At 43.9% G+C, this 22,962-nt stretch overlaps 1 protein-coding gene across 2 annotated transcripts in view; it reads left to right on the forward strand.

Moving 5' to 3' along the window:
- The first annotated feature begins 6,697 nt into the window (after nucleotides 1–6,697).
- The window catches only part of PREP (prolyl endopeptidase), a 115,757-nt gene continuing 99,492 nt past the window's right edge, over nucleotides 6,698–22,962 (forward strand). Inside the window, exons 1-2 of one of the 2 annotated variants that reach the window (XM_032408154.1) lie at nucleotides 6,698–6,766; nucleotides 11,851–11,925. In XM_032408154.1, coding sequence (XP_032264045.1) covers nucleotides 6,722–6,766; nucleotides 11,851–11,925 — 120 coding nt within the window. In that variant the 5' untranslated portion in view covers nucleotides 6,698–6,721. Of the gene's footprint in view, nucleotides 6,767–6,998; nucleotides 7,038–11,850; nucleotides 11,926–22,962 lie in introns of those variants that run through there. The other variant, XM_032408155.1, reaches the window with a different exon arrangement.

The raw sequence follows: 22,962 nt of genomic DNA on the forward strand, positions 1-22,962 counted from the left end.
TGAAAGGAGCCAGTCAGAGAAAGACAAATACCATATGATTTCACTCATATGTGGAATTTAAGAAACAAACAGAACAAGCTAAGGGGGAAAAAAAGAGAGACAGACAAACCAAGAAACAGACTCTTAACTATAGAGAACAAACTGAGGGTTACCAGAGGGGAGGTGGATGGGTAAATAGGTGATGGGGATTAAAAAGTGCACTTACTGTGATGAAAATAAACAAATAAAATGATTGTGGTAGGGTTGGATTCTTTGGTCTTTGTTTCTGTTTTTTGTTTACCTTAATTAGGTTAAGGATGTTCTCTTCTATTCCTCTTTTTCCTTGAGTTTTTTTTTAATGAATGAGTATGGAATTTTGTTTTCTTAATGTAAAGAGATGATTGAATGGTTTTCTACATTCTTTCATGTTTCATATTCTTTTCTTTCATATTTTCCCTCTCCTTGTCTGTGTTACATTTAGTATAACTTCCTCAAAACTACCTTTCAGTTAATTAATTCTCTTTAGCTTTCTAATTTGATATTTAACCTAGCCATAACTTAATTTATTTTTAATTTCTAAAAGTTATATTTTGTTTTTCCAAATCCAGTCAGTCATTTTTATACAGTCTTGCAATTTACTATTTGGAGGATGACATTTTTTTTCTTGAAACACTACATATTTTAGCATTCTATAATATGTATTTGGTCTTTCCAGTACCTAAAACCCTCAAAGGGTCTAAATACATTGTTTGTATTTTTTTCTTATTCTTATTCATCATTCTACAAGTAGAAGAAATTTAATATAAGAAATTTGTTGTACAAGTGGGATGGCCTGGAAGATTGAGAGAGGAACAGGATTTCCTCTCTCTAGAGGAATACTACCTAGAGATTCAGAAGTCAGTCTTTCTCTTAAGGTTGGAGAAGGAAAAGGGTAAGTGGTTCATGCAATCCCCAGGAGAATAATGATGCTGATGCTCTACCAGCCCCAGTCACTAATTGCTGTCATACTCCTTAGGAAGCCCACAGCCTACACTTTGCTGCCAGAGTCTGGGAGCCACAGTCCCTCTGAAGTTGCCAAATTTGCCCTGATGCTTTGGGGGCCAAGGGTTCCCCACCACCTATCCAACTGTGGGGCTATTCCAGCAGCCTGCTGTGATCTGCGGGTGCCTGCCATTGCCAGAACCTAAGCCAAAAGAGAAAAGCGGTGTCTCTCCTCCTCCCCCAGTCATCTCTGTTTTCTTCCTTTGATAGAATGTAGCCAGAAACCAGCTGACAAGGGTATTTAGGAAATGTAATTTTCAGGCTCACAGCCCCTTGCAATACAGCAGATATCAAGGAAGTGTGAAAATGTTGCTGAACATTAACAGACTGAAAGCCAATATCGTTTCCTTGCATGATCTGTGATTGGGAGTTAAATCGTGGTTGACTTAATCAGGAGAAAACCCCTGGGCCTACCTTAGGATGCTTTCCTTCAAAAATGGCCCCTTGTGATAGACAATTCAGAAATAGTCATTTGTTTTCAGGCAATCTTTCTGGAGTGTGTTACAAGGAAACTACATTGTACAACTCCAGAGGGTACCATTTACATAGAAGGCAATGCCCATGATGCTCTTTGGAGTTCTTTATCCCAGTGACCCTACTGCTTTCCACTCTCCTGGTTTTTTTGGTTTGTTTGTTTGTTTGTTTGTTTGTTTTTATGGCCAGTCTGTTTGGAGGGAGGGAGGTGTGGCAATGCTTTAACAATTCTTTCTTTTCTTTAGCAGGACCTATCTAGTCTGCCTTATTGCCCTAACTGGAGGTCTCCATGTAGTACTTTCATAAAAATAGTAGGGTGATGAGTCTTGGCCCTGCCCCCTTCAGAAAAGGAGAAAAATGGTAAGGCCAATAGAGAGTTGAAAATTCTGTCAGCTACTTTTCAATAGAATTTGTGCTATCAACCAGAGAGATGTAGAGGTCTTAGCTTGTCCTAAGAGTTGGGGCAAACCCTAAACCAGCCAGGCACCCAACTCCTTAGTTTTCATAGGATACTGATTCCCCAAAAGCGCAGAGTGTAATGGACTGAAGACTAATGCTTGCCAGCATGTATTACTTATTAGAGGCTATAATACTACACTGGTCTATAGTGAAATGGTTAAACTATAAATGTCAACTAAGACCAGCCCAGTGAACTTGAATATAGGCTTAGTTCTTTAGAATTGACTGACTCAAGATGATACCTGTGAGGACTACATGACAGAAGCTGTAGGAAATGGAAAGACAGTCTGGTTGCTACTCAGTAACTCCAGAGAAAACGGAGATGCTGAACAGGGTGAACAACCTCTTGTGTGCAGGGCAGATATCCTGCTTGGTTTAAATTAATGAGGAAAACATCAAGGGGTCCACCATTAATTATCCCAGAGTTGTAAAAGTTCCAATAGAACTTAACATTTTTAACATTAATATTTTAAAGGCTATAAGATGAGGTGTTGTTGCATGCAAGACTATCTTCCTGTGTGTCCAACTCTGATTTTCTGCATGTGTTTTCATGTGCTTGTTGTCTGACTCCATATTATCTTTTTGTGCTTATCTTCATCTTTCTTAATATTAGCCAGTCTGGGATGCTGTGTCTCCATCTTGCCTTGTCTATATCACTTCTTTCCCCTCTCTGTTCCTTCTTAATCTCCCTTCTGCTTTTATAGCCAATAATTTTGAACTGACACATTTTGAGTATTACATATTGTATTTACTGAATAGTTTTAAGTCCTGAATTTAAAACAGATGAATAGATTATTTCCTCTCTCCCCACTTAAATAAAATAACTTCATTTTACATGCGGGGGCCACGCCTGATTTTTCCCCTAATAACAGAATAGGAAAAAAGATTCCTCTTTACTGATCTAGAAACACTCTTGGGAGCTTCATTAGAAATGGTATAGACAAGTTTCATGAACTAAAGAAAAATACTGCAGATTCATTCTTGATCCACTCTTTCTACCCCATTTTTTTTTAAACCTGGATTTAATTCAGTCCTAGCCCAGGCATTAAGTTGAAGAGGGGAGGAGGAAGTAGAGACTCTAGATTTCACAGCTAAAATGCCAGACACCCAGCCTTTAAGCCACATGCCTCTATCAAGAGAAGGGTGTTAGAAGGGAACAGCTAGTTTCTGGAAAGATCAGATCTATGAATTTAGTAAGTACCAGAGGCCTACGTATGGCCTCTGAGCCAAATCTATGCTTGCGGATGGGTTGAAAACAGAAGAAAACTATGGAGAAAGCCCTTTCAGTAGATAATCACTGCCCACTCTCCCCTCCATCTGCCCAGGAGATGTGGGTAACACTCCCCCAGGACAATGTCATTCTGAATTCCAGAGATAGTTTTGAGGCTCCTACACCTCTACTTAGAACAAAAGAAACTTAGAAACCACCTGATCCGATTCTCTCATGGTATAGATGATGTGGGGTGCCTGACTGGCTCAGTCGGTAGAGCATGCGACTCTTGATCTCGGGGTTGTAAGTTGGAGTCCCATGTTAGATGCAGAGATTATTTAAAAAAATAAAAATCTTTAAAAAAATATACCAATGATATAAAGACTTGTTCAAAGCCAGGGAAATAGGAGTAGGGCCAGGAAGAGAACGTCACTCTTACTCTAGATGCTATTTCACACTTAATGATGCCTTGCAGAGATTAGATATACAGGAATAGGTAAGAATTTTCATTAAAAGCCATACTGGAAAAAGTTATGTAAATCTTTAAGGAAACATAGCTGGAAATTACACTCTACCAATTAGTAGGTTAGCTAGCTCCCTGGAAACCAGAGTCAAATGAAAGGATTATCCAGGCAAACACCCAAGGCATCAGTCTTAAGGGGTACTAACAAGATAGCACTCTTGTGTGAATTAGAAATATGTTTCCTCTGGGCAGATGCAGCCCCCTGCCAGTGGACCTTTGTGAGAATATGGATTTTTTCCAGATGAATGCAGCCAGTGCCCCTGTGCATAGTGTGGCAAGTAGAGAGTAAGATGGATTTCAGTCAACACTTAACCTCCTTGGCTAATTACCAGAAATCCTCTCTTGGAGATTACTATGGGAAGAATGCTGTGACAAGTACTTAGAGTGGGTTTGAGACAGCCAAGTGGCAGTAAATATCACTAACCAGCCTCCTTACCATGGTAAGGTTAACAGAGTGGGCTACAAAGTTGGAGGTCAGGCTATAGAGGTCGGGCTGCAGGCTTCCCTGGAGGTCCTTCTATGTCTCTGCTAGCCCCATTCCCCAAGGGGCCTTGTGTTGTGGGAATGGTTGTAGGTTAGAGTACGAATTGTTAAAGAGTTAATTCTGTAATTCCCCTGGAAATAGCATGCAATGTCAGAGGTCAAAGAGCACACTGGTGTTTATTCTGGAGGTAGAATTTCCATTTCTGAGATGGTTCAAACACTTCCCTTCTCTTCATTTTCTATGGACAAGGTAGAGCATGGACTTTGCAGTCAACTGACAAATTTGAACCTTGGCTCCGTCTTAGCTATGTGAGGACTTCAGGCAAATTCCTTTAAGACTGCTGAGATGCCTTTACTGTAAAATGGGCTTTTTTAGGAGGATTAAAGCAGACAAGTCATATCAAATATGTGGCAAAGGTAGGTAGTGTACAATCAGTCTGGCCAAAAAGAGGGGAATGGGTCTTCTTCTGTACTCCACCTCACTCCAGTTGCAGGCAATCTATTGCTGGCAGCCCACTGCACTGTGTGTGCCCCATACAAACCCTTGGCTTTCAGGGCCCAGAGAAGCTGGGCGCCAGGATAACTGCCTAGAGAGGAAAGAAGGATGATCCCTGAGATTTGATTTGTCCTTTGGGTACCACAATTCCCATAATTTCTACCTTTCCTGCTAAAATGAAGCCCTGGGAAAGTTCTACCTATTTATGGGTGTCCTTATAGACCACAGAGTGCTCCTACTTATTTATTATTATGACTGAGTGTTGGCATCAGAGAGATCTGGGATTGAATCCTGGCTCTATTTTTGACTTTTTTTTTTTTTTTTTAAATAACTATTTGTGAAGTCCCGGGCAAAAGTCAGCCCCAGTTTTCCTCAACTATAAAATTGGGATATTAGTTATCTCATAAAGTTTAAATAAGATAATTTCCTGGCATATAGGAAGCACTCAATAAGCATTAACTATTATTGCTGTCCTTGTTATTAGGGGATCAGCTGGGTCAGGTGTTCCTGGGCCTCTCTTAATCCTCCCACAAGTGGCAGAAGCATCGGGCAGTGCCTGGCAGTCCCTGGGCCAGGTGACAGGCAGGCAAGGGTGGGGGGTGGTGACTGGGATCAGGAATGCTGGACTGCAGAGCACTGTGTTTGCACGGAGCTTGGCATCAGTAATGTGAGCTTTCCCAGAACTGAAGATTCTCAGGTTGCCCAAGGAGGGGGGTTTTGGAAACAGATGCAAAACATGGTTATCAAATATCCTGCCATGACAGAAACACTGAAGTATGGCTGAGACACGGAATTGGAATAATACAAAAGAAACAACACACGAGTTTACAACCCTTACCACGTCCACTTGGAATTTAGGACGGGAAGGACTTTCTGGTCACACCCATGCCATCCTCTCAGGATTTTTTAAGAAGTCAGGAGTACATAACACATGGGACATACACAACAGCTCTCATGATGGGGGCTATAAAGCTTCTTTCCAATGGTCCAGAAAGCAAAACCTAGCCCAAGGATGAAGAAATAGAACTATTAAAATGTCATGACTTTGAGGTCAAGCATCTGGGCTACTACTTTTTCTCCGACAGGGTGACAGTAGGTGCTCGATAAACAAACACATCGGCAGGAACGGAATTAAGGAATGGCAGGATGATTAAACGACCCTAGATGCTCCCACCTTAGTCCCCTCTCAATTGGCAAAGCTCAGATAAGGGCTCATCCATTGTCCTACAAACACCTCAAAGCGCCTCTATAATCTGGATGCCCAACCACCCAGTGCCCACTAGGGGTGTTGGAGTTAAGGGAGATGTGTTTCCTTCACGGTTATCATGAGCCATTATTCCTTCCCTTCCAAGTCCGGAGTAGTAGGCAGTGAAAATTAGGCCACCTCAAGCCCTCTGCTCTCACGGCTGGGGAGAGGCAAGGTCTCCCTTTGCCGCCTCACCACGCCCGGGAACAGGAAGATGGGGGGAATCGATTAATAAGTAAACCCGGCTGTTCACTCTCCCGCGAGCGCGGCTGTGGCTAAGCTGACAGCGAGGGACTTCGGGGAGGGAGGGAGGAGGCGTGGTGGCCCCGGGCCGGCGTGACCGGACGTGTGCCCCGCACCGTGGCCCCGGCCGGCGCGGGTGCGTCTCCGGCGGGTGCCCGGTGCGGTGGCCGCGGGCGGCGGGCCGGCGTGGCTGCGGCGCGGCCTCGGCGGGGTGGCCCGTGTGCCCGGGCGGCGCGGGCGCGGCCGGCGCTCCTGCAGAGGGAGCTGTGCGCCCGGCCCGGCGCACGCACGGCGCCGCCCGCTCCCTCTTGCCGCCGCAGCCGCCGCTGGGCCCGCCCGCCGGGGAGGGGCTCCCGGCCTCGCCGGCAGTTGCTTCCTGCTTCCAGCACGTCCTCGCCGCCTCGCCGCCGGTCCGGTCGTGGGAGCCCTGGCTGAGAGCCGCCAGTCGCCGCCGCCGCCGCCGCCCGCTCGGCCCCTGCCAGCGCCCCAGCCTCGCCCCGCGGCCAGCCCGGCCCGCTCGCGCCCGCAGCCCGCGCCCCCACGCTGCCCCCCCGCCCGCCCCTGGCCATGCTGTCCTTCCAGTACCCCGACGTGTACCGCGACGAGACCGCCGTGAGTACCCCAGCCCGCGCCCGCCCCGCTGCCCGCCGCGGGTGCCGCGTCTGCCGCCGCCCGCAGCTCCTCTCCCCGCAGCCCCTCGCCCCCTGCGTCCCTCCCCTCCCCCTCGGCCTTTGTTTGCGAGAAACGGGCCGGGGGCGCGGGGCTCCTCCCGAGCCGCGGGGGCCCTGGTGGCCGTCTTTGGCCGCCTGGTGGCGGCGGAGCCCGGGGTCCGCCGCCGTTTGGCCGCCTCCTGAAATCAATGGGGTCAAGGGCAGACGCCCAGGTAGGAATGGGCGTTTTACGGAATTGGGAAGACAGAACCTGTCCCTGCTTTTTGACTGGAGGAGGCTCTTGCTTGAATATGGTGGTAGGAGTAAGTGTGGATGTGTGTGGCTAATGTAAAATTTAAAACAAAAGCAAACTTTTTAAACTTCCAGATTTAAAATCCTTAAGAGTTGAAGTTCATTCATTCGATTTTAAAACGTGTGTTGAGCGCCTGCCCTGCCCCAGGCCGGGTGCTGGGCGTTGGGCGCTGGGAATGCAGAGACTAGACAGAGTAATGGGGAGGGTGGAGCAGTGACCCCATAGGGTTGCAGTGCTGATCCAAGTTTTCGTAAACAAGAAAAGGAGTTAATGGGGGTGAGAGGAGGCCTTTAGAAGGGAGAGGGGATGGCCTTTTTCAGAATGAGTTTGTTTTGCTTAGTGGAGGGGTTAGCCTTCATTTACATAAGCTGTAGATTAGCTCTGGGTAACTGGTGAGATCTAGTGGGTGGAAATCTGGGCAAACACCCTTTTTGTGTAAAAATTAATTTGGCATCTTAAGAACTGGAGTGAATCCAAACGTTGTGGGCATGATTCTCTTAGGAGTAGCCAAATTTCTCAGATTACTTAAAATAGAATCAGAATAAAAAAATTTTGTATATATACATCTAGTTTTTTTTCTGCTTACTCTGACCTGACTTATGCCAGAAAGTCTGTACTTCAAAGCACATTTCACTTTGGGTTAAAAGGTACTGAGACTTTAGAGTAAAGGACATATTGTTTCAAATTAAGACTTCCAAGTGGCACTGTGCATTCATGGTTTCTTTGACCAGTGGCCATCTGGTAACCATGTTTTCTCAGTCTGTTCAGCTGCTTGCTTATTAAATTTACTCTAACAGTCCAAGAAGCTCTATTCCTGTGTTTCTTTTGTATATGGGAGTAAAGTGATCCTGCCCAGAATGGAAAAGAGGACAGACCAAGTGAGAAGACCTGAGTGCTGGTTCTGGTTTTGCTGCTCACTAGCTGGATGCCTTTGGAGAGATCACTCACCTGTTATAGGCCTTCTTTCTCATATATGAAATATTAGTGCTGGCTTGGCTAGCCACAGGGCTTAGGACTTACGTTGGCAGTGAGAATATCATCATTCATTTATTCACATGACAGTCTAGCCCTGCAGTGTGCCAGACTTTAGAAATCGGAAGACATGTGAATATCTCACTTCGGTTCTTCAGGATCTTTGAGCTTTCAGGGTAAATAAAAATATAAAGAACTATCTACTGTGTGCCTTGATAAGTACCGTTTTAGATTTGTTTTGTTTTTAGTAGGGATCGCTTCTTGCTAAGTTTTTCCATTTGGGTTACCAAAATCCTGCAGTTCTAGAAAGGGTTAAGTGAGGATTTTATGAAGACATCAAAAAGATTATGAACAGTTAAAACAGTGATGAACAATTAACTTGAAAGGTGCCATGGATTTTAATATTCTCCAGTTTCTTCTCACCAGAGAACTCATGAAAACCCTAAGCCTCATGGCCAGGGGAATGTAGCTCTGGTCCAGCTTGGACCCTGCTGTGTGGCTCCCACAGTGTACTTATCCCAGCCCTGATAGCCTATATGGGGTATCTTTTTCCTGTAACAGAGTCCTGATTACTAAACCTTAGGCTAGACTTAACGCATTTATTCAAATTGTAGCCTTGATTTCTAGGATGGTTTTGTCTCTCTCCAGCAGGTGCTAGAGATTGCTGCAGCTCTCTGTCACTTGAACATCTTTCAGCCATATACCAGGCAGTCTTCTGTTGAACTGTGGGGTTGGAGCATGCAGCCATTTTTGGTGGATTTCAGAAATTTGGAAACCATGACACTTCCAGTGTAATGCCATCGTTCCCCCCCAACCCCCCATCCCCAGCGTGTTGCTGTCAGGAAATATTCAGGCCTGCTACAGGGGTTAGAAGAGTGTGTAGGGTGAGGGGAGAACACAGAGGAGAATGGGATTAATTTCCATCAGGGGAAAGGGATCATATGTGAATTGAGCCTGGAAGTTGGCCAGTTGGATAAGGTAGAAAGGACATTCCTGGCTGTGTGACCAAAATAAATCATAGTTATGTAGGGCTGTACAGTTGTGGACTGGTGCACTTGTTTGTAGGATGGCAGGAGGGCCATTGTGACCATCCATGGGTGGATAAGCTTGGATGGGGGCTGGGAAGGAAAAAAAAAAAAAGGTCAGATTTGATGGGCTCTGCTTGCTGTGTGCAGGACTCTGCAATTTATCCTGAAGTCAACAGGTAAGCTATTGAATAGTATAACTAAAATGTTGATTAGTAACAGTGCCTTATCAGGGCTCTATTTTTAAAGTCTTTTGGGGAGATGAGGAATGGCTGGCAAACTTAGAATCAGACACTGCATAACTTAAGTTCAGGGGATGTGGCTATAAGATCACTCCATTTGTAGGGAATGGTCTTGTAGAAGAAGTAGTGGGGCAGGGGAGTAGGGTGGTGGCCCTTGGCTCCTGGGATTGTCCTGGAGAGAATCTGTTTCCTACCCTGGTTAAAAATGTCTGCTGCATAACTGACCTCAGTCTGTTTTAGATGGTAATGCTGGTGCCAGGAAGATGGGGCTGTTTCAGAGGCACACTGGGTTCTGAGTCAGGGTCCAGGTATGGACCTGCCAAGTTACACCTGGCCTGGTTCATTAGCAAGAGGTTAAGTAAGTCCACAGGCTTTGGGGTTGGCTCACAGAGGGTCACCAGTTCTACTGCTTATTAACCATCTGACTTCAGTTTCCTGCGTTAGTAAGAGTCTCTCAGGGGGATACCGTGGCTAAAATCTGTGGCACGGTGTTTAGTCCACCGTGGTCTCCAAGTAAACAGTAAATCTGAGGCCTTTACGCTTGCTAACCTTTGTGAATTGCATTCCATACTCTGTAAACTAAGAATATCATCCACCCTCTTAAAAGTTTGCCTTAAAACACTAGGCACAACAGCGTGGATAAGTCAGCAACTCTTCATTGCTTTGGATCTAGTATTAGGCAAAACTAACATGATTTCCAATTAATCTTTTCTGCTTTCTTATGGCAAGTTAACTTTATGGAAACGTCTGAGTTTTAGTGACATAATCGAGGAACATTTTTAAATCTGGTGTGTCACATCCAAAGAATATTTGGGGAAAAGCTGTTGGCAGTTTGCTTTTAGTCCCAGCTCTGGTTCTGAACTCGGTGCGGCCCTGGGCATGTTGCCATCTTGTGCCTGCCATGGCTCCTAAAAATATTGGATTGGAAGATCCTTTACAACTTTAAATTTTTCTGATTTCTTATTGTCAGAAGAAGGTGGTTATTTTAAGCGTATTTAAAACCACTTCAGGGTGTGTAAAATGTGAAAGCCTTGGGGATAAGAAGGAAAGATAAAAAGTTCTCATTCAGTGGTAACAATCAGTTACAGTTTAGAGAGGTTTTCCCTAAGGGTTGAAAGTTGGTGATTTTATGAAGACTCATCAGGAGAGATTTTAGCCTGGTGTTACATCCCTTGAATTTGTCAGTTGTTTAATGAGGACAGTTTCTGAGTGTTCTACTTAACTGCCCAGTCTTCCAGGTGTGCATTTCTCCAGGTGTTCTCTCACCTGGCACCACATGAAGGAGATGAAGGCCTTTTGCGGAAAAGCCTGGGGTTTTAGGCACCAGGAGATTCTTCTCACCCGGCCAGGAGCCACATTGGAACTATGACCAGCAGGAGAAACAGATTGTTTCCCATTAGGGAGGAACCCTTACCTTCTGATAGTAGAGATGAAGCAAGGAGACAGGTTAAAAATTCATCTGAGACCCTGGTATTCTGAGAAACCGTAACTGAAAAGTTGGGAGTTGTTCGAGATACTTACTGGACAGATGTCCATGTGGCTTCAGTTAGATTTATCAGGATAGGATGAAATGGAGAGATTGCATAACGGTCTTTACCTTTGGGAATTTTCTTTATGCATGATCACCTGGGGCGTGGTGACTCCCACCCGCTCTGGCAGCCTCGCTCCCTCTCTGAGGACAGGCCAGGATGGGGGCTTTGCAGAAGCCTGCAGGTGTTTCTGATGGTCGGTTCCCATGGGAGCTCCTGAAGCCTTCCCCTCAGCCAGACCCTGCCTGCACGAGCCCGTGTCTTTCTTCAAATACCAGGCTAGTCGGAATGGGTGATGCCTTCGGGCCTCTTTTTTTGTAATCATTTCATAACAATACACAAAAGGGAAGAAAGGCCTCAGTCTTAGAAATGTTCTTTCATTGGGCCTAACATGATTTCCAATTTCCAGCTTTTTTAGCTGATATCAACCAGATTCATTATACTACACTTTGGTAACTTGCTTTTTTGGCAGTTGAGACTTAAAGACAAAAGGTATCGTGTAGTACATTGTAGGGAGATTTTCTGATCATTAGCAAGCTTAGCAGGACGAGAAAAGCTGCCAGTAAGCGCGCGTGTGGTAGCTCCTTCACAGACATGCCCTTCTTGCGCCCCGGCTGCATTGTGCGGTTCTGTGCTTTGCCCCTGACCACACATTGCCAAGTTTCTTTAGCACAGCGGCGGGCCTTTGTTTTGTGTTGTACGGGCAGAGCGGTTCCCTATTCTGACCTTTCATCTTTCTTCCCTCTCCAGCTAAAACATTCTTTTCATGACGGGTGGCTTGACACCTTTGAGAACCTGCCAGCTTTGGTTCATGTGGTAATTTGGGCAGACACATTGCCAGTGAGCCAATTGGGGTATTTTCGCCTGTCCGTCTCCTCTGTTTTTTTCTCTGTTACATTCAGAAGATACTAATGTAATTGGGGGTTAGACACTAATTGTCCAATACCACATTTTGTCTGTTGCAGGTACAGGATTATCATGGACATAAAATTTATGACCCTTATGCTTGGCTTGAAGACCCAGACAGCGAGCAGACAAAGGTAATTGGGGCTTATAATTAAAGATAAGGTAGACCTAGTACCTGGCGCCAAACCCTAGCCATTGGTAGCTACGGCTTTTCCTTCCTGGTGTCTTCCTGTGTGTCCTGCCGTGGGATGGTGAGTGAACCTGTTGGTGCTACCACTTTTTGTCGAATGACTCATGGGAGAAAGATGAGCGCATTTTAGTCCCAGAGAAAATAAAATGTTTGCAATAGTGTTTATGGTTTATGGTGACACTGATGAACAAAGTATTTGAAATGAAAATAGGAGAAAGAAAGAAAACTGATTTTTACCGAGTAAAAATGAAAACATAAAATAATGTGAAGGGAAAGTTGCCTAAAACATTTTTTCCAAAGGAAAAAGAAATCCTGTGAAGTTGGCCCTTGAACAACCTGGGGGTTTGGGCCATTGACCCCCCATCCCCACCCCACATAGCTGAAAATCCAATTATAACTTTTGGGTCTCCAAAAAATTGACTACTGGTCATCTACTCTTGACAAGAAGCGTTACCAATAACATGAACAGTCAACACACATTTTGTATGTTACACGTATTGTATATTGTATTCTTAAAATAAAGGAAGCTAGAGAAAAGAAAATGGTATTAAGAGAATCATAAGGAAGAGAAAATACATTTATAGTTCTGCACTGTAAAAAGCTCATGTATTAAGTGGACCCACACAGTTCAAACCTGTGCTGTTCAAGGGTCAACTGTATATTGAACAAATATCAGGTCTTAAAAAGTGAATGCTGGTCTTGGATTACTTACTGATTTTAATGCAACAACAATAAAACAAAAACCAAATTATAAATAAGAACATTCTTATATTTTATAGAAGTAAGGGGGTGGAGGGGAGAATTTTCTGTTCTGTCTAAAAATACAAAGCTTTCCTGTTCTTTTGGAGAAGCACAGTATTTTTTTTTTTTAAGATTTATTTATTTATTTGAGAGAGAGCAATCAAAAGTACATGAATGGGGGGAGGGATAGAGGGTGAGGGAGAGAGAATCCTCAAGCAGACTCCTTGCTGAATATGGGGCCTGATGCAGGGCTTGATCCCAGAACCCTGAGATCATGACCTGAGCCAAAATCAAGAGTCGGCTGCCTAACCGACTGAGCCACCCAGGTGCCCAAAACATATAATATTTTGAGCTGAAGTCTCATTTCGTTAATGAAGTTGCCCCTGAGTGCTATGTCCTACAGATATTCTGTTCTCCTTGGAGTACCCAGGACTTGTCCTTTGGGACTCATCCTTACATATACTGTATGTGGTTAATAAGTTTGCTTGGGTGTGGGGATCATGTTTCTCCAATCCATCTCAAGTTCCTTGACTCCTTTTTATAACTATATTTACATATTACTTAATTCATGGGAATATGTATACTATTTCTAATATGCTCACTATTCCAGAAATTTATGTGAGCTTCTTTAGAATCCCAGAGTACATTTCCCATTTTTTAAAAAGCAATGTTAAATATGCTCCTTTTCTGTCACCCTCTCCTGTTCTTCCTAGCATGTCTGTCCTTTTTTGCTCACTACAGAAGCTCTTACAACTTCTTCCCTACCTTTTGTCCTTGAAATAAGCACATCACCGTTTTGAGATTTTCTAGTGGTGTTCCCTAATACTACTTCTAATCCTTCTTATCTCCCTTTCCTGACCTTTTAAGAAAGACAGAGGTCTCATGGGTGAAAATGATTGGTATTTGGGTTTTCATGAAGCATTGGTTATAGAGGTGGATGGGTAGAGATTCCAAAACGAGCAACAGATGGAGATCTTTAGGAGCGGGCGAAGGCTCTAGCTCTGCAGAGAAGGCGAGGAGGCGCAGGGAGCAGGTGTGGGGCTGCCTCCTCACCTCGACCCTGCCATGAATGACCTTGATCACTCAGCATTAGCTGGAGCGGAGACAGGGATTGAGCCTGAGATGGAGAGTCACAGGCAGCTGCGTAATCTATGATGGATGGGAAGCACCGGGGGAGGGAGTGAACTTCCTGTGCATCTCTTAGAAAACTGTCCCCAAGGCCTGTCTCTATGATGATTACTTTGTCTGGGGTAATGGGTGCAACCTGGATTTCTTCAAGCTTTGGTGGTGATTGAGGGATTCAGCAATGTCAGAATGACCCAGTTTTAGTTTATGTGGTGATGAACGTAACATATAAACTTTGCGGTTCCTTAATTGACACTGGCTGGTCCCATGGTCAACAAGCCACTTATTAGTAGATGGAACTTTGTAGTGACCTTACAGTCCACATTTGGTGGCAGCTAATGAGTATACGCTGTTATTTTCATGGTATACATTTACTGGATGCTTACTGTGTGCCAGGCACTTCATTGGTAGCTTTGCATGCCCTATTTCATTTAATTCTCAAAGTCTGAAATACATCTTTTTGCTTTCCCCATTTTACAGATGAGGAAATTGAGTTGCCGAATGGTTAAGTAACATGTCTAAGGTCACTGGGCTAGTAGGTGTGGAGCCAGGAGTGCCGTCCAGGTAGCCCAGGTGGTTATCAATTATAAGTAAAAAATAATAAAAGAAAAAAGACTCTGGGAGTTACAGCTTTGAGAATGCAAGCTGTAGGAATATATTCATATCTGTGCTTGCCATGGGACTTCGACTTTGTGGTCGTTCTTCGAGGACTGTGGGCCGGCCCCATGCCCATGCTAACCTGTGTGGACAGCTTCACTCAGGTGTCGGGGGGCTTTGCAGCTTTTGCCTCCCCTCTACAGTCTTCCTGCACACCCTTCTCACTCTTCTCCAGACAGGTTCGTTATTGACGAATAGTGTATCATCTGGTTTGTAAGGAGTTAAATTTCAGTGTCAGACTGAAAAGGTAGCATGTACTTTTCCAATGAGCAAAAGAGCAGCGTGAACATTTTCTGCTCATAGTTATACACATATACACAAAGGTGGATTAGTCATATCTTGGTGTAAAGAAGACTATCTTCACATAGCCTCCAAAACAAAAAGCTGCCTTTTTTTTAAGATTTTATTTATTTATTTGACAGAGAGACACAGCGAGAGAGGGAACACAAGCAGAGGGAGTCGGGGAGGGAGAAGCAGGCTTCCCGCCGAGCAGGGAGCCTGATGTGGGGCTCGATCCCAGGACCCTGGGATCATGACCTGAGCCAAAGGCAGATGCTTAACCAACTGCGCCACCCAGACGCCCCTAAAGCTGCTTTTTCAATAAAAACCAGTCAGGAAGTGTGGAACATATGTAGTTCTTTTATACCAAAATCTGAAATGCTATCAATAGGTCTTTGATTTAATCTAGTATTTAATATGGGTTATCCATTTCAGACAGTGTCTGGCATTTAACGCTTTATCCTTTATAAAAGAATATCAGACCAGACCTGTAGCTTAAAAAAACCAGGGTAGGAGGGTGTTGAATCTAGACGAATCCTTTCAAGCTGTCAAGGCCCATATAACCCCATTTTATAGCAAATGTTCCAGATTGTAGAAGATCCTGCACAACTCACTTGATTCTCTGAAGTAAATCCAATCTCGATGTGAAAACTTGAGATACTTCGTAAAGAGGAAACAGACCAGTGCTGCCCAGTAGATACATAATAATTCAAATTTTTCTAGTAGCCACATTGTAAGAAGTAAAAAGAAACAGGTGGAATTAATTATATAGTACTATATTTTATGTAATTAGTATTTTCAAAATATTAATATCTCAACAGGTAATCAATATGAAATATTACTATTTTACATTATTTTTGAGACTAAGTTTTTGAAACACTGTGTTTTACACTTCCTGCACGTATCAGTTCAGAGCAGACGCACTTCAGGTGCTCAGCAGCCGTACGTGGCTAGTGGCTACGTGTTGGACAATGAAGATGTGTGGACCGATAGATTAAAGAATATAAATGTTAGTAGATTTAAAAGAAAGCAGAATTTATCGCAGGAATTGAAGAAGAGTTTAATATTAACATAGAAATGGATTAAATAAAGCTATATAATTACTCTAATTAATATCAAAAAGAAATGAAAGAAAATCTAAAGTAGGAATAACAATGCTTTATCAAGATGACATCTCATTCAAAAACAACAACTGAAATACTAGGCTAAAATGTCTCCGTCACTGTGATTTTTATGTTTACAAAGCTTTGACCAGTACAATAAAACATGAACCAAAATGTGGAGAAAAGAAAAGAAAATTATCATTAACTGTAGATTATATGATCATGTGTCTAGAAAACTTAAGGGAAACAAATGAAAACATCAGAAGTAATGATTCAGTAGAGTATGTACAAAATAATATGTACAAAATATAAAACTTAACCCTCATATATATCATTGATAATCAGAAATTAACCTATCTGATAGCAACACTTAGAAAAAAAAAAAAAGCAAACACTTAGGAATGAAAAAGAGATTTTATGCCTCCTGGGAGAGCAATAATGCCATTTTGGAAATATGGACATCTCAAAAAGGTTCAGTTGGGGGCATTATTTCTAATAGTGAAAAATTTCCAACAGTAGTGTAATGTTTGAGTAGAAAATATTGAATCTGCTCAGCGAAGTAGTAGATGCATCTGTTAAAATGTTGGGCTGTAAAGATTGCTTACCAACCTGAAAAAGTGCTTATGGTAGATTACTAAGTGGGAGAAGGATGCAAAATTCCAGTGCTCCAAACGATTACAACTTTAAAAATGACCTTTGTAAAAACGACTGTAGGAGAATCTATATGGAAAGAGGAACTCAGCAACAAAAATCAGATTAAAGGGAAAGCTCTGGGTTAAAAGTACTTTAGAGACCTAGGCATGACTCTTGAAGCATTGGAACCACAGTGAAATCTCACTGGTATAAGTGGAACCCCAGGGTCACCTTGGGAGTTTTCAGCATGAAGTGCTAGAGAGGGACGTTTGCAGTCATTAGAAATGATTTGAGGACTAAATAGGCAGGTCCCAACGGGCAGTTAGCTCATACTCTCTTTTCAGCAGGCATTTCCAGTGTGTCCCGTGCACATCGTGGGATGCAGTTCGGAGGAGTCTCCCTACACGCCGATGTTTTGACAGAGGTTAATTTGAGCCTTCAGTCTAATAACAAGGCCCCGCTCCCCCATCTCCATCCACTGACATTAACGTGCATGTGGCTGGCATCCTCATCTTCAACTTTCTAAATTTCTTTCTTGTTTCTGGTGGCAAACAAGCAGTCCCCAAACCCCACACTCTGCTGTAGTTTTTTGCAACCTCTTTCTTCCTCTGTGTTGGTGCCCTGGCCCTTTGGGAAGTGCCCTGCTCAGATGTTTTTTCAGATCTTATTATGGGCTGTCTCCCTCTCTTTCTCTGCCTATCCACAAGCCACTTTCCATGCTCCCTTGATGTAGCTGAGCCACCTTCCTTTGTCACCACTCCCAGGAACATCTCCCATCAGTGTAGACCAACCTCCATCATGAGCAGCCATGGCCTACTTGTCAAATCCAGAAACTTCCCAACCCAATGTTCTTCACTATGCACGTGGACCATGCGTCTGGGGGAGTCGTGGAGACGTGCGTGTATCCTGGCTGGGGGACTGCTCTGCCGCTCGGCCCTGCATTGCCTCTCAGGCCCCCGGACTCTGCTTCCATTGTTTTCACGGTGGAAGTGGTGGTCTCACCGGGAGTAGTGAATGCGTATTTGTCCTGGCCTCTCCCCCTGCCGTGGTGTTGTCAGTCCACACCTCACCATTTGCTCCCCTTCCTGATAGTGATAACTTCCTCCCTTTACATCACTGGGCTTGGTTTTGCAGCCCCAAGTTCCAGGTAGAAGCAATGTCCTTGTAAGCTCTTGAGTCTCTTGGTCTCACTCCATGTTTTGTGGCTCCACCTTCTTAGTTGCATATTCCAGAAGTTGTTACTGAGTTACTGAAGGGGAGATACACAGAGAAGGGAAGAAGTTATATCTTTAAAGGGATAGCTGTCTTACTTGTAACGAATTGTCAGATCAGACTTTCACAGAAACTCTGTCCTGGGACTTTGCTACAGGAGTAACTAAGTAGAATATCACCTGCATATATCTAATGACTAATTTTTTTTCCTCCCTGAGAGCTGCCCTAGGCAAAATGAGAGTAACGACAGCTCCATTTCCTTGGTGGATCATGAGAGAAGAATGCTAGTAAGAACCAGCAACAACAAAACAAAAGAGTTTTTATTTATATTCATGCCTTCTGATAAAATGAAATAAAATTAGCATCTCTTTCAGAGAGGATCAAAGGAATACACAACATAGGTCTTCTTTTCTAGGACATTATTTGCACTTCCTTCCCATTCTCCCATTGGGCTGAAGAGTTACAGGTCGCTAGCTCATGACACCTGCTGGTGAGGGGCTAGGAAAAGTAGGGAGGAGAGCAGGAGTCCTTCAGTCTTTCAGAGTAAGGAACGTGGACATATCACCTCTCTCTTCCCCTGTTCTTGTACTATTTCCTTCCCTGGCAGGCAAGATTTAAATCTTAAAGGACTTCTGACCATCTCTAGGATATTGAGGTAGGCTAGAATTTCACTATAGGTATTTTAGTGTCACAGAGGCCAGTGGAGAACAACATTTAGGGAAGTCAACACCTGCTTTCAGGCATCCTTCCTGCCTGTTGTGAGGTCTCTTTTCTTGTTTGTTTGCTTGCTTTTGTTTTCATTGTTAAAGGTTAACCCTAAAAGCACGTAGTGTGAGGAGTTTCTGCTCTGTTCGGTAGCAGTCTGGCCTCGATCTCCCTAGGCACTCTGCTTTTCCCAGCATGGAACCAGAGCCAACCTGTGGAAGAACCAGCTTGGAGCTAGGTGAGCAAGATTCATCTGTCCAGTTGCATTTCTGCATTAGGCCCCTGTGCGGTCAGGCTGCAGAGCCAACAGAGTAGAAGCCTGTTCCCAGGACTTCCAATACTGTGAAGGGCTAGTTCAATGTCTCTGAGCCAAAAGACAGCAGATAAAGTTTACTGGAAATTAATTGAAAGTATAAAAGACTGGTTTGAGTTTATGGTGTTCTTTGAAGACTTCAGGACAGACTATGAATATCCTCCTTGTGGCTAGTTCCTTCATCCTGTGGACTTGCAGGCATTCCTCATGATCCTTCTGTTGGGAGGCAGTGTGGAGGCAGAGGATATTTGCCAAATGGGACTGGAAGTCAACGCACAAATCAGAGCTCTTATACTTGCGTTTTCTTGTGCTATGACCATGGCAGGCTACCTAGCCCAGATTGATTTTATTCATCTCTAAAATGAATATAACCATAATCAGTTCATCTGGCTTCCAAGGTTTGAATGACATTCAACTCAGAAAATGCACGGAAGAATTCACTTTCCACACACAGTAGAAGTCTGTACAAAGATGGCACAGCGTGGGGCGCTGCTGCTTAAAGGGCTTGAGGTCCACACCTTCAGACTCGAGTGCTCCAACTCCTTAGTCAGAATGTCGAACTTAAACACTCTTCTTTTTATTTTCATCCAGAAAACTAAGCAGGATTTTCCTTTTGAAGCCTACGTTTTTTGGATAAATGTGCTTACGTTCTGGGCATTGGTGTTTTTCCATGGAACTGTGACCTTTAAGTGAGGCTTCCATGTTCTAAAGCATGACGATTCAACAAAGGGCAGAGATTACCTTGAAGCTGTTTGGTGGTGCCCCTTTTAATTGGGGCCTTGTGAATTCCACTGACAAAGCTGGCGTATAAAACGCCCTTCCCCCCCATTCACTAATGTTTCATGTAAGGGCCTGGATTCAGAATTACTACTATGCTGTCCATTCTTGAGTGGAAACAGGAAGTGCCTTAGGTAAATACATTACCACATATTTTCTCAATCTCCAAGACTTGTAAGGTCTTAAATATCTCACCACCTCCTTTGGAAATGTTTACCCTTATCATGGTTTGTAAACATACTTCTCATAAATCCACAATTGAAATATGTAAGTAGGGAACAACTCCTCTTGATCTGTGGATGGTGTAATCATCAAAAGTATGAGGAAATGGGGCACATGGGTGTCTCGGTTGAGCGTCTGACTCTTGATTTCGGCTCAGGTCATGATCTCAGGGTCATGAGACTGAGCTCCATGTCCGGCTCCACACTGGGCGTAGAACCTGCTTAAGATTCTCTCTCTCCCTCTGCCGCCCCCACTTCCACTGTCTTTCTAAAAAAAAAGGAAGTTGCTGGTACTGGACTGTCCTCTTTTCTAAGTGCTACTGGCTCTCTTCTTTCTCTCTCCTCCTGCCTTCTGTAACCAGGGTTTTTATGCAAGCAGTAGAAATGGATTCTGGCCAACAGAAGCAAATAGGGAATTTATGGCAAGCATGAGGACAGCTCCTGGATGGACTGAAGGCTAGGCTTGGAACAGGCAGGAACCAGATTGTTCTAGGGCTCCGTGGCAGGAATTTCCTCTTTTCACCCAGCACTGCTAATGGCATCAGTGATCTTCACTCATTGAACCCTCTGTCCCTTGTTTCGTGACTGTCCCATGAGACAGTTTTGATTGGCCAAACTCCAAAGGTGTGGTCAGTCATTCCTTGGCTGAACTGTGGCCATGAGAAATTCGGTAGAAGCCCCAGGGACCATCTTTGGCCTTCTGTTGCATCAGAAAGCTACCTGGAGTTACTGTCTGCTAAGAAGGGGGGACGCTGGAAAGGGAGAATGGATGCTGGCTCTCCCAAATGCCACAGGTCTGCTGGCTTCATCATGTCTTCCCTCTCCATGGGTGTGTGTCCCCCCTCCGGTTCCCTGGCTTTCCTCCCCTAGCCTACGTTGACCTGTGCGAGACAGATGTGGCCCCTGTGGGCATGGAATTTATGTGCCAGCACAGGTGAACCCATGATTTGGGGATGGGCAAGCCACTTAACCTTTGAGCTGCTAGAGGTCAGTGCTGAAAGGAGGCTGAGCCATATCTTGAGTAGAGGCTGGGACACTAGCCCCCTGTGTTCACCATCAGGAAAAGCTCCATTTTAGAAAAGCAGACCCCAGACCACTGACGAAATGCTTTAAAGTGCTTGAATACATTTAACACTGATATCTTCCCTCTGGGCAATTAACTTGGCTTTGGTCTTAATCCTCTACAGTGTGTCCATGAGAAATGCTGACATCAGATATGGAGTGTTCGGGAAAACCATCGGTCAAGAGCTCACAGCTGAAGAACTGAAATAACTCTGACTTCTCCCAGCCTCTCTTTTTTCCCCCCAAACTTAGGTGTCTAAAATCCATTCACCACCCCACACTGCCATGTCCAGGGAACAAAGCACTTAGTCTAAAGATCACCTTCCTTGGGCACTTAGTAAAATACAAGTGCCCAAGCTGTAATTCTGAAGCATCTGATTTCTGTAGAAATCGCTGTTTCCCAAACACTTCACCAGATAGGTGAGGCCCAGAAAGCTTGGGAAAACTGCCTTAGAACACCTTTGATTTACACGGGGTCCACTCTCAAGGAGCCAAAGTTCTGGTAGACGCCTCACTGTTGGTTATAGCATCTTTATAAATTGGAGGGAAGTGTTTGTGGTTCTTCCTTTTCTCATTGGGAGAAACCAAGGCATGTGTTAGAAGACAGACATCTGGGACTCTCCTGTATCACATTGTACAGCACTGTGGCCATTCGAATTAGCTGTCTATTTAATCAGACACGTGATTCTTGGGAGTTTCAGTTCTGCCTCTGTAAAATCTCATGCCTTTCTCCCTTTTTTCTTTTTCATCTCTGCTGACGCTGCTCTGGTTCGGGCAGGCGTTCCCACCGTGCTAGACAGTCGGTAGCTTCCTAACTTGTCTCTCTTCTAGAATTTTCTTTCTACCCCATTCCCTCCAGCAACTAATGAGAACCCGTAGGGATCTTAGAACCTGTTTATTCATGGGAAGGAAATAGTGTAAGGTCATTTAATGCGCAGCTTCGGAGGTAGAAAGACAGGTTTGAATCTTTATGCCACAATTTCATCAGATGTGACATTGGTCATATTTTTTAACAGCTCTGAACTTCAATCTTCTGATTTACAATTTGGAGAAAACTACTATCTGTGGTTGTGGTGAAAATTAAGTGATGATGTTTTTGAACCATGCAGCAAAGTGGTAGACTCAAGTAAGTGCTTAATAGGCCTTTGCCTTTGCCTTTGTTACAGAGCAGTTTAAATAGCACGGAAATGGTCTGCGTGATAATTTAGAGCTACTGGGGACAAGTTCTTTTGTTGCAATTAATTCTTGGGCTCTTTTCCTCTTTCATGGTTATTGCCTTGTTCAAAGCTTCTTTCTTTTTGGATCAATTTTAGTCCTTTGTATTTCCTAGAAAGTTGTCCATCTCATCGCGATTCTAAAATTTACCAGCATGGGGTTATGTGTAATATTTCTTATATTACTGAATTTACTCTGTGTATGTCTGTATTTCTTTATCACCTCTAATTTTGAGTTTCTGTACCATCTCTCACCTTTCCTTGATTAGTTTAGCCAGAGCTTTGGTTGAGTCTGGTTTTTGCTTTTTTCTTTTTTTAAAAAAAGAAGCAGTTTGAGGACTTGTAAGTTATACTTTTTAATTTTCTGGTTCATTAATTTCTTCTTATTTTCTTTTGTTGCTTTAAAACTTCTTGATTTGAATGTTTAGTTTAATTTCACTTTCTCATTTACTGATAAGGCACCATTCATGTAGATACACCTTTTTTCAGGCTTTGCCAGCCAGGACTTGGGCAAGCTTCTGATCAGTTCCTCTTCTTCTGGGCTGCTCGTGTTCAGCTGACCTCACCTTGCTCAGCCGACTGCAGGACCCTTACAAGAGCTATGTTAGGACTCCTGATTAGCAGTGCCTGAAGCCCAGCTCAGCTCATACTAGCTCAAAAAAAAAAAAAAAAAAATTGGAGCTGAGTGGCTTACATAACTGGTGGCTGGGGCGTATGTGCCGTGAGGCACAGCTCAATCCAGGAGCGCACATGATATTTCTGGAGACCTCTCTTTGTCTCTTAGATCATCTACTTTTCCCTAATTGTTTTGTTTTCCAGTAGCCTCTTCCATGTGGAAGGGAAACGTGAGCCTTGCCTCTTTAGGTGTTACTCAGTCCTCATAGTGGTTGCTTTGCCTGGGTTCGTGACTACTTTATTGACTCATCGCCCATAGAGAAG

The sequence above is a fragment of the Phoca vitulina genome, unplaced genomic scaffold (assembly GCF_004348235.1).
Source record: "Phoca vitulina isolate PV1807 unplaced genomic scaffold, GSC_HSeal_1.0 scaffold9, whole genome shotgun sequence".
In the NCBI taxonomy this organism is placed as follows: Eukaryota; Metazoa; Chordata; class Mammalia; order Carnivora; family Phocidae; genus Phoca; species Phoca vitulina.